An 11,552-nucleotide genomic window follows, 5' to 3' on the forward strand; every position below is an offset into this window, starting at 1 on the left:
ACAAATAGTCACATTGCTTAATTACACTTGAAATTTCCCAATTACAATGAACAATATGATATCTTTCTTTTCTATAGTCTATTTTATTTTCTGTGCAATCTTTTATAATAAAAAAGTTATTAAAAAGTGAATTTTATACTTAACTCAATCTTGTAAAATCGATTTATAAGATAAAATTTGCATATACTCATATATTAAGAAATGTTCTTATCTTTAGTCGATATAGGATCTTCCACACACTCTTCTTACGATACTGTCAATTTGTGCATTAGACTATATATCTATGGATGGTCCAATACCGTCTTGACAGTGGGTGACCTAATAAGCCTAACAAACTTTTACTGGAATGAATTCGAAAATGGCTCTGATACCATATTAAGAAGTGAACTTTAAATTTTAGAGAATTTTTTTTAAAGAAGAAGCCTGTTGGGATATACTTGGTTTAGATCAATGATCATTGTAGCTGATCTGAACAAAAAAAATGGAACTTTCAAAAGATTAGGCGCCTACAAAAACAAAAACTGAACCTTCCAATTTGAACATGACTTGTCTTCCACTTGGTAGTTTTTCACTTTGTTTTGGACAATTTCACATTCAAAATAGCAAATCCAACACTTTTTTTCCATTTTCTCAGGGAAATCTTGTAATAGTGATGGTGTCCAATAAAATACTGAACACTTGGCAAGAATTATTTAAGGTCAATTGGATGGATCTTAATCATTATGATCATAGGGATTTCCCATTTCCCATTTCCATTAGATGAGCATTAAGAAATGCTTATTAATTACTGCCTTTTACAACACACCAATTAATCTTACAGTGGTCAAAATTCAAACCCTTTTGCATCAATGAAACCACAGAGATTTCTCTCAATTGGCTTGGTCCTTGAAAATAATTTAACACTGCTAATTATAGAATAGCAGCACTCTATTCCTTGCAATCCATTGCACTATGTAGTATCCTCCTTTATCATGATGACTACTGATTGTGAAGTTCATGTCACTAATTTCCCAGTGCGTGTTATGATCATCATAAGAGAGCATGTGGCTCTATAATAACAGAAGCACACATGGATGTAAAAAAATACTCACCACATCAACATCACCGAAAGGTACCACGGCCGAAATGGTGGGTCACAGACATTCATGTATGCTAGTAGAAATTTGGAAACAGAAGGGAAAACAACAGGACACATTTCTATTAAGAAAGTGTTTTTATTAAGAAAGTGTTTTGATTATTTTACACACACAAAAGAATGTGTTTTCCATTCTTACATTCAATACTATCAGCACAAAACATTAAGGGTCTGCATCTTCAAAAAAAAATATTTAAGGGTTTGCACTAACTCATTGAAATAGACTCATGGCTAAGCCAACCTGAAATCTTAGAAGGGAGTTTTATCCATACAAGTAATGACCACATGTAAAATTCCCTTTAGGCTGAAATCAGCAATCTAGCTTTTTGACTGAAAAATAATTTCACCACATGTTTTGGAGTCGTCTTTCTTTCTTTAATTCTCTCTTTTACTCCAATTTGCTAAGAGATTGAAATTTGCACCAGAAACATGGAATAGTAGGAAATAATTGCACTTCAAATGACTTTGGCTATAGTTTCAGTCTGATCTGATACAATCGGTTTGACAACCAAGTTCCACCGAAAGGTACTAAAATATTCATTATAACATGCAGAATTTCAACTCTTAACTATATGACCAAACCATCTAAAATATAAAATAGCCATATAATCTTGACTTTGAACAATAAGAAGAAAAATTGTAACATCAATAAAGTACAAAAAACTTGTGCAGATTACATCCAAAGTACTCAGTTTGGTTAAATATTTAAAAAAAGTGATTTGTAACATTTTACATAAATATTTGTTGTTACCTGAAATCATTAAGCAGTAATTTGGATGCTGATAAATCTCTGGACTCAAGTAATTTTACCTTTAATAGTGGACCAAAGTTTAAAGTGATGAGATAAGGGACAAACCTAACTCTACTCTCCCTTAGTCCTATAATTTGATCCCACCTTCCCATGCTTTATTTTACTTTAGCTTTTCACTAAGCTCTTAGTATAAATAGGGACTAAACTCAACTGAAAATGCAGCATCACAGAAGCAATTAACATATTCCTCTCATTCTCACTCAAAACACATAACCCTTTTAGTCCTAATTGAGGTGAAAATGAAGGCAGCACACATTGCTTTGTGCACTTTGGTGGTGCTGCTTGTGGCTGAAGTTCAAGTGTCAATGGCAGTGACATGCAGCCCAGTACAGCTGAGTTCATGTGTGAGTGCAATAACCTCTTCAACTCCTCCATCAAACCTATGCTGCTCCAAGATCAAGGAACAGAAACCATGCCTTTGCAAATACCTCAAGAACCCCAATCTGAAGAAGTTTGTGGACTCGCCTAATGCAAGGAAAGTTGCTAGCACTTGTGGAACTCCCTTCCCAAGGTGCTGAGTGTTAAATCTGAAGAGGGTTTCTGTGCCTGATTATGCATGATCTTGATCTCAATCCAAGTGTTCTGGCAAGAGACTAGAGAGTGAAAGAAAATATATATATGTGGTAATATCATCATATATGGTGTGGTTTAACGTCTCTTTGTTTTATTGTTAGTAAAAGTACTAGTCCTAATGGATATGTGATGCTTTGGTTTCATGTCATTCCATTTCAGTTCCTTGGTGTGGTCTCATCTTACTAATGTTAGTTGTTGCACAAGACTGTATTTATAATTCAAAGAATGATCTCATTATGTTTCCTTCTTAACTCTCCTTTCTCTTTCTCTCTCTCTCTCTCACTCAATTTCTCATTGACAAGCACTTAACATGAATGTAACAAGCCATAGAAACAAATGGAGAAAACAGGTAACAAAAGTGTAATTTGATTGCACCATTGCATTAACTATGATGAGTATCCATGATTGTGGAAATGCCATAAGATCAAACATCCTATGTATCGAGTATTTATACACTTTTGTCTCATTTTCTTGTATTATTTTCTGTTCATCTGAGTTGGGAAACAAAGTATGTGTATATATGGTAAATGTTCCATTAGAAAAAATCTCAATCATATATTAAACATCGATAATCAAGGTTCATCATTTACGTAAGTGAAAACAATTTTGGTTTATATAGCCACTACCATAACACACGCATATATAATAATACTGAAGTAAGAATGGAGGTGAAATAAACTAGAAAAACATTTTAGTAATTTAAAACAAAGATAGACATGGACAAAATATGTATATACTTGTTGTTCTTATATGATGGGCTGAGACCGTAGAGTTGAACGATTTGAACAATTGATCTCATATTCTTTGGTTGGCTTCTCTTCTTCCGATCTCCTTTCCTAGTATTCGGGTTTCGACTCTCAATTGGCAATGTACAAGATTCTTCAATGTTCAAACGTCAACGAAGACAACAAAATGTTGTAATAAATAATGTACTTTTGTTTTGTTTGTTGTGTCTATTTATATGAATGTGATGAGCCTCTTCTTAAGTTGGACCATAATTATATATTAATTATCCTTTTTTATCTTGACGCATTTCGCACATGTCCGTCAGTCGACATCTGATACCAAGATCTTAGGATTGTTCGGTCCCGACCATTTGTCGTTATACTTGATTTATAAATTCAAATATTTTTTATATTCATATTAACTAATTCCAATATTCCCTATTATTGAAATGAGTTTAAACTATATTCATGAATAAAATTTGATTTGTTAAGATGATATTGGAGGGATTTAACTTCCTAAAATAAAAAAACTCATGTCAGTTTTCAACTATTTTGTGAAAATTTCTTAATGCAACCCTCTATATTTGTATAATAACCAATATTTATTTTCTTCCAAAAAAAAGGGAAACTTAGAACACAAACATCCCAAAGATTCTTCTAATCAAGTCACAAAAAATAGGTTGAATTATAATTTTGGTTCCCCTTTAAATTCTTTATCAATAATTTAGTCCCCTGTTATTGCTTCCACAATTTGACTCCATATTTTTGAAAATCCATAATTTTGATCCAATATTCAATTTTTCATACCTTTAGTGCTTTTACTTTTACATTTTAATTTATTAAATTTTTTTATGACACCTTAAAGTTATGTTAGGCACAATTACACAAACTAAAAGAAATAAAACATGCAAAATTAAAAATTAAACTAAAACTATGAAAATTTTAACATTTGGAAATTAAAATCACGGATTAAGAATTGAAAGAGATCAAATTACAATTTAATCAACAAATAACTTAGTTATTGGACTTTGAGAAAAAAAAAAACTATTTTTCTTTTTATCGGTAAACATTTTAACAGCTAAAAACTAAGGTTGAAGGAAACTTCTTCTAAGACTCCACGATTTCATTAGTTCATCACTAACTTATTTTAAAATGTAGATTCCAAAATATAAAAAAAATTCAGAAAATTCATTTTAGAATAAATTAAAAGTAGCCTGAGAAATATATCGGGTGTAAGAAGTTGGGCTTTAGGCAGCAGTATTGGGCCGAATCTTGGTCGGTAATACTGGTTTTAGTCTCTGAATCAATCATATCCTAGATGTTTCTTCCTGTACCCCTACCAGGAAGTTGGTCATTTCATTTTGTAAACAAAATATGTTTAATACAGAAGATAAAAAAACTATTCCAAACATAAAATGTTTTCAAAATATACTTTCTCATTTTATAAATTTCAGATTTACTCATTCCAGAAATCAAAAGAATATATTCTAGAATGAATTTTTTGTCTTCCAATTATCTATTCTAAAAACATCTTTTTGCTTAAAGAACACCACAAAATAATTCAAAACTGTCGAGTTATTTGGATATTTTGAAGAATGTAGATGTAAATCCATAATTCATAAAGTATTTTTCGGAAATATTTCAAAAAAGTGTAATCCGAAAATCATTTTTAAAAGAGTTTTTTCCAGTGATGGGATGCAGGAGGAAGAAACACCCTCATACCCTGTCTCTTTCTTTCGGCGTTTGTCAGCAGGTGCAAAAGGGTGCAATTTCATACATGTAATACAAACTGCTTCTTTTATATGATGGGGATCCAATGAATTGTATCAGTTTATTGGAACAGATAACATAGTCCAAAACAATAATTTTGAATTGAGAAAAGCGCCAAAATCAATTAGCATTTACAAGATTTGTAATCGTACCGTAATATACAAACATAAAATGTATCACAAATTAAGCAAGTTTGTAATGGGATTCCACCCCATTAACCATGGCCTCTTGTCAGATGGAAGCACGAAGTTGAGCTCAAACATTTCCTTTGACATGTTTCCTCCTGTTCTAAAACCCACAAGCCTTGCAACTATTTCAGCACTCTCCTCTACATGGATTTGATCATGAGGATCAGTCCAAAGCTTGCAGATAAATTGCATCCTCTTCTGCTTCCCATCAAGAGGGACATCCCATTTCATATATAACGCTTCCAGCTCCTCCAACGACAAACGTGATGACAGTCTCTTAGACAGAAACTCCCTTTCTCGTTTCAAAGCTCTCATACTGCATATAATATAAAAATTTACATTAGTATAAGTGTTTGTATATAAAGACAGCATTAACTACTGCATGTTGTAAAATGTATATTCCAAGATAAAACTATAATTTATGAGTAACTGATGAGAACCTGGATGACAATGAGATAGCAGTATGTTCATCCCCAGCATGAGGTGCTGAGCTTACATTCCCAAGTTCTGCTAGTTGTTGTTGCAGCCATGTCAAACGCCTTAGTTCTACTTCCATGTATATTTGGTCAGCTGGGTCTCCCTTGAATAACAAATAAAACTGGGTCCTATGGATGATGGAGACATAACATAGATCCCATAATTCAAGGATCAGCTGTCGTTGCTCTTTAAATGCTATCTGCCACGGGATCTGGGGTTCCTCTGGTTCACCCGGGTACTCTTCGTTGTCTATGTTGTGACCATTTGCTTCGTTTGCTTCAAGTTCAAGCACCTATAGATATCCAAATAAAAGAACATCAAAAACATTAAAATGAAGAATGTGCAATGGCATTCAAAGTATGAAGATTTTTTATCTACAAATATCCAAAATAAAAGAACATGAGTCTAAAGCAATTGGAAATTCATTAAAATGAAAAATGTGCAATGCATTGAAAGAAGGAAGATATTTTATCCATAAAATATACCTGGCAAACAAGTAACTGCTTTTGGTACTGCAGCTTGGCCACACGTTCTTTCAATTCTGTCACATATGCTCTTATACTTCTTACATTCTCCTCTGCGGCATTCTGAAACATTTTCTGCATTTTCTTCACGTTAACTGAACTAGAGCGTCGATAAACGGGAGTATTTTCCTTGGATGAAACATCTCCAGCTTCTTCACTCTTTGTTGGAGTCTCCTTCTCAGACTCAGGCATGGTATCAGTTGAAATAATATAATCATTCTCGGGAGCTTTATTTTCAATATCAGTTTCCAAAACTTGCTGTGTAGTAGATAATGGTGAGCAGGGAGATCTTAGGAAATTTTGGCGATTGACAGCATTGCTTGAAGACAAAGGAAGCAACTTTTTCCTCCTGTGTTCCTTTTTATGCTTAGGGGATGCTTCATTCGGTGATTGTTGAAAGTTGTTCGGGAGAGACATCACCAACTTGTCTATGGACCTTTGAACATTTTCAAGCTGCTGTTCAAGATTTGCAATGGTGCTGCCTTGTGAATGAAGTCGGGTAATCTCCTCCTTGAGATTAGCACTGACACTCTTGTTGATAGAAACCATGCTTCCAACTTCAACCTCCTTGGGTGTTGTTGACCTGACATAACGCATTTCCCTTATTTCTGCCTGCAGTTTTGCAATTGTCTCAGCTGCATCTTGGTTACCTAATCTATGACATGCCACTTCCTTTTGTAATACTTCCAAAGCTCTATTAGCTTCTTCACCTAGCTGCTCTTGGAGATGCTCAAGCTTGCGAATTTCATGCACAAGGGTAAAAGGAGCAGTAGATGACTGCCTCAAGGACTGTCTTAATGTTGATCTTCTTACGCTATCACATCCTCGCTCTGGTTTTAGAGATGATAGTGCACCGGTGAATGAGAGGCACTTCTTGACTGGCAGATGTGGTGATTCAACTGGGTTGGACACCTGAAATGCAAAAAGATCTTAAAGTCAGTTGAAATGAATCATGACAAAGATAAAGAGGTAGAGAAAAGAGAGAAAAAAAGACCTTTGGGTCATCCTGAAGCTTTCTGCGTAATTCATCCACCTGAGTTTGTGCAAGATCTCTCTGGCGTTTCAGCTCTTCAATTTCCATTTCCATCTGGAAAAAATCGGGTAACAATATTCAGTACATAGTATGATACTTGTTCCTCCTAATGATCAGTTTTCATTTTCCTATTTTTACCTGTTGAATTTTCCAATCCTTTTCTTTAGAAGGATCAGGAGTGCGCAACACTGCCTCCAGCCTAGCAACTTCCTTTTGTAAATGTTTAACAAGTTGCTTGTCTGATACAACCTGTTGATAGAAAACTGTCAAATTTGTTTCTTCTAATTTGGAAAACCAAAAAATGATTATCAGGTATAACTGTGAACAGATAGTTACCATGTTAACTTGGGCGTTATTTGTTACTTCCTTTGCCCGGGTAGCAAACAACAGAGTGTTTCGTGATTGCTCTACATGAGTCAGTGCAGGACTTAAAGTACAAACAATGGCCGTGCGTGCATTCCCACCAAGGGAATGTTGCAATATACGTGTGAGTTTTGAATCCCTATAAGGTATATGCCCACTTCTTTTTCCAACACTGCATATGATGATACGGAAGCAAGTAGTTAGAAGAAAGTGAAACTAGTACTACTAGATAATATTGTCCATTATAACAACCCAATTAACTTTCTGTAAACAACATCGATCCTGACCTGAGCTTCCTGATAACAGTTGTAAGAGTCATCAAGCTAAGGTTAATATGACAGCCTTCTTTCAGCCTAGTGCCATCTGCATGTGTCTGTGCAGCCCTCTCACTTCCAGCTAGATCAACAAAGTTCTGCAATCATAGACATGAGTTATTCAACAAAAACTAATTAATGCAATTAAAAGTAGACAAGTGGAAAACATCAAATTACCAAGGTTGCGACAAAAGATTTCACACAATCTGTATTTTCACGAAGAGTACTTTGAATTGTCTGCAATATACACCAAAAGGAAGAAAAATAAGATGATATTCATATTAATTACGAGAGAAAAAGCAAAATAAGATGTTCTTCTGAATTTCAACAAATAGTTGTACTACTGTCACTGACCAGTCTTATAATCTGGTGAGACCGCGAGCTGTTATCATTTAGAGCAGTTTCGCCAACCTGCCTTTGACCTGCCAATTAAAAGAACTTCAATAAACTAAATTGTTTTAGCACGGAATAGGTATATATCATCATACAAGCATTAGAGTTCCCTACCTTCACAAATGGAGATCAAATGTCTCAAATGCTTGTCATCTTTTACCGTTTCTTCCACTAGTTTCTCAACCATAGTACCTTTCTACATTACATGAAGAATATATCGTTAAAAAGGAAAGAAAGGAAAAGCATGCTACTGAACTGCTATCTCATTAGAAATTATAAATTAAATTACAAATTCATGACCAGGAAGCAACCAAATTATGGGCTTCTTGATGTCAGAGAAAACCTTTAAATTGGAATCTATCTTACCTCAGGATCATCCAGAAGCTTCAAATTGCGACCAGATTCTGAATTTAACAAGTCCCTTACATTCTCATTGTATATCTCTAGCCCAGATATTTTTATAGTGAAATCCCTTTGAGGGGACTGTAATGATGCCAATTGAAACATGTTAGTCTAGCAATTCAACAAACTTCAAAATATTTTACTGCATGTATTAAACTAAAATAAGACAAAATATTATCTTCATCGCAATAAGAATTCAATTCTGCAACTGAAAAGAATGTGAATTACAATGAAGCTTTGAAAAAAACTTACATTCAGGATATGCTCGTAGATATCATTGACAGCCCTCTCTGTTATGCCTCTCATTGTGTATGTTTTTCCACTGCTAGTTTGTCCATAAGCAAAAACTGTAGCTGCAACATATAAGATGCAATGGTTTATGTAATTCATTCTCGATCCAATAATGGAGGTTTAGACAGAAAGATACAAATATCTGGAATGCAGTACCGTTAATGCCAGTTAATGAAGATAATGCGACATTCTTTACTCCTTCATATACTGCCTCAGTTTCTGAAGTAGGACCAAAAACTTTATCTGCAAGGTAAAAAACGGTAAAAAAACTATGTCAACAAATGTTATAAAAGTTTTTAAGACATTAAATTAAAAAATGGATAAAAGAAACTGTGAACTGATAACCAATCATAGCAAAACAAGGTGAACAATTTCATTTGGTACCAAAAGTAAAAGACATCGGTTGAGCAGCACGTTCGTGTGGTGGTTTATACACAATAGTATAATCATTGATGCAGTCCCATGCCACCTGATCTTTAACCAATTGCTCCCTTTTGTTCAAAGGTCTTAACCTTACTGTGACCACAATCTTCTCCTCCTTAACTCTTGACCCTCCTGGAGTTGATACCGGCGTCCTATCTATCTTCGAAGCTGGTGTTCCAGGCGTTTTCAAAGTCATCTTCTGCAAACAAACAAAAAATCATAGTGAGAAAATCATCAACAACAAAAAAATAGGAAATAGAAAGTTCATAAGTAACATTTAGGGTTAGTTCATTAAGTTCTTCAGAAAAATCCTGTTTCTGAGAATGTTGGACATTGAATTGATGGTAGATCAAACAAAATATCTTCCAATGTGACTCGATTCGTGCTCAACAGATATCAAATAAAAGAGTTTCAACTAAAGAACAATCCTTAAAGATTTTAACAAAAATAAAATGAGACGAAGTTGTATTGTTGGAGATCCCATGGATTCACTATGGAATTTAGTTTTAATATAACAAACACATAAAAGGCAAAGATTACCTTACATATTTAAATTTTATTACACCAAACACTAATTCTAAGCATTAAACAGAAGAAAAGTGTAAAACAGGAAAGTGAGTGAGTAAACAAAGAAGAACATTAATAACAGAGTCAAAATCCTCAAATGGGAAATGCAAAATCAACTCATCAGATAGTTCAAAAACAAATGGTGAAATTAAAGGAAATGAAAGCATAAACTCACATCAACCCTAGTTGAGTAATTTCTTCAACTCAGATTTAGAAGAAGGAAGAAGGCGAAGCTGTAAAGAATCAGGTTCAAGTGGAAGAGCAATGGCTGTGCGTGGCAACTGTGATGATTCAAATGAATGAAAGCGCATTGGTGTGTGTGCGTGAGGCCACCATTTCATTTGAATTTGGGACCTCTTCCAACGGCTAGTTTTCTTTCTTTTTCTCTATCTTCATTTTATTTAATTAAATAATGTCTAATAGAATATAGTTTTAATTAATGGTTATTAATTAAATCAGGGGTTATTCCAACGTTTTCATTAGCCAGATAATAATCATTGACGAACACTCACGCAGTGGGACCTGTTTAGAATCGTAACGTTTTGTGTTTTGTTTGTTTCTGAATTTTTTTTTTCTCTCTTCTGCTTTTATCAAATTTAAATTTTTTTATCTCAAGAAAAGTCAAAAAGAAGAAAGGCTTTTTTTTTTCTGTGATTTTTGTGTTTTAGTGTTCTTAATCTTTCATTTGGAGAAATTTATCCTTAAAATAATAATTTTAGTCTTGTTTAATACAAGTATGTTGGGTAAGTGTTTATAAACTTTTATTTACTGATTTTAATTAGATAATTTTGATTAAAATTAAATTCAAGTAAAGTGGTGCATGCATAGAAACTCATATTTTTAATACAAAGTTTTGAAATACAATCTTTAACTTGATGCAAGAGATTCATTGTTCTACTTTTAGCCAAACTTACTTTTAAAGATTATTCAAACACTTTAAGAAATTCAACATTAATTGTGGTTTTGACATGGTCATTTTCAAACATGATGTACTACGCTTTGGAATGTTTTTGAAAATATTGATGAATGGATAAATTTATATTTTCTATTTTATAAAAAAATTATCTGAATTATTTATATTATTTTTTAAAAAATTATAAATTTATATAAATTATTTATTATAAATATTTTTATTTATTATATTTTTAATTTATAAAACAAATTTATTATAAATTTTAATTCTTTTTTAAATTTACCTTATAAATTTATAATTTATATAATTTAGTAAATAATTATGTAATTTATATATCTAATTTTATTATTATTATTATATAATTACAAATTATATAAATTATAACTAGAAATCTTGTAAAATTTACGATATAATGTTATAAAATTTAGTGTATAATTAAGTAGTTTATATATAATTGTAATTTTATATATATAATAAATTATGACTATATTTTACAAGAAGGGTCTCTATGTATCTTTAAGATTGAATAAGACAATAATTTTCTTATTATATTGAACAAAGTTATACTATTATGGCCTCATTAAAATTTTAATTAAAAATAATAAAGACTTTACATAAGAAAATGCAAGAAAGGGTATATAAACATAATA

The 11,552-nt window shown here is 32.6% G+C and overlaps 2 protein-coding genes across 2 annotated transcripts; one reads left to right on the forward strand and one right to left on the reverse strand.

Moving 5' to 3' along the window:
* Positions 1–2,094: 2,094 nt before the first annotated feature.
* LOC137837983 (non-specific lipid-transfer protein 2) lies at positions 2,095–2,770 on the forward strand. Its single transcript, XM_068647173.1, has one exon. The coding sequence runs from the start codon at positions 2,186–2,188 to the stop codon at positions 2,462–2,464; it is 279 nt and encodes a 92-aa protein (XP_068503274.1). The 5' UTR covers positions 2,095–2,185; the 3' UTR covers positions 2,465–2,770.
* Positions 2,771–5,093: 2,323 nt separating this feature from the next.
* LOC137837984 (kinesin-like protein NACK1) lies at positions 5,094–10,372 on the reverse strand. Its single transcript, XM_068647174.1, has 15 exons — positions 10,165–10,372; positions 9,384–9,621; positions 9,156–9,242; positions 8,961–9,061; positions 8,673–8,789; positions 8,421–8,502; positions 8,268–8,335; positions 8,091–8,150; positions 7,887–8,011; positions 7,573–7,771; positions 7,375–7,485; positions 7,198–7,290; positions 6,165–7,115; positions 5,643–5,971; positions 5,094–5,518 (listed from the first exon to the last, which is right to left on the reverse strand). The coding sequence occupies exons 2-15, from the start codon at positions 9,616–9,618 to the stop codon at positions 5,191–5,193; spliced, it is 2,886 nt and encodes a 961-aa protein (XP_068503275.1). The 5' UTR covers positions 9,619–9,621; positions 10,165–10,372; the 3' UTR covers positions 5,094–5,190.
* Positions 10,373–11,552: the final 1,180 nt, after the last annotated feature.

Source organism: Phaseolus vulgaris, chromosome 4, assembly GCF_000499845.2.
Source record: "Phaseolus vulgaris cultivar G19833 chromosome 4, P. vulgaris v2.0, whole genome shotgun sequence".
In the NCBI taxonomy this organism is placed as follows: Eukaryota; Viridiplantae; Streptophyta; class Magnoliopsida; order Fabales; family Fabaceae; genus Phaseolus; species Phaseolus vulgaris.

What these genes read in the sequence shown, in the direction of transcription:
- LOC137837984 (XM_068647174.1), bottom strand. Translation starts at nt 9,618, where the DNA reads ATGACTTTGAAAACGCCTGGAACACCAGCTTCGAAGATAGATAGGACG. An exon ending in TTCATTAACTGGCATTAACG is followed by an intron (nt 9,062 to 9,155) that starts GTACTGCATTCC and finishes TATATGTTGCAG; the next exon opens with CTACAGTTTTTGCTTATGGA. An exon ending in AGCTTCTGGATGATCCTGAG is followed by an intron (nt 8,503 to 8,672) that starts GTAAGATAGATT and finishes CATGTAATGTAG; the next exon opens with AAAGGTACTATGGTTGAGAA.
- LOC137837983 (XM_068647173.1), top strand. Translation starts at nt 2,186, where the DNA reads ATGAAGGCAGCACACATTGCTTTGTGCACTTTGGTGGTGCTGCTTGTG.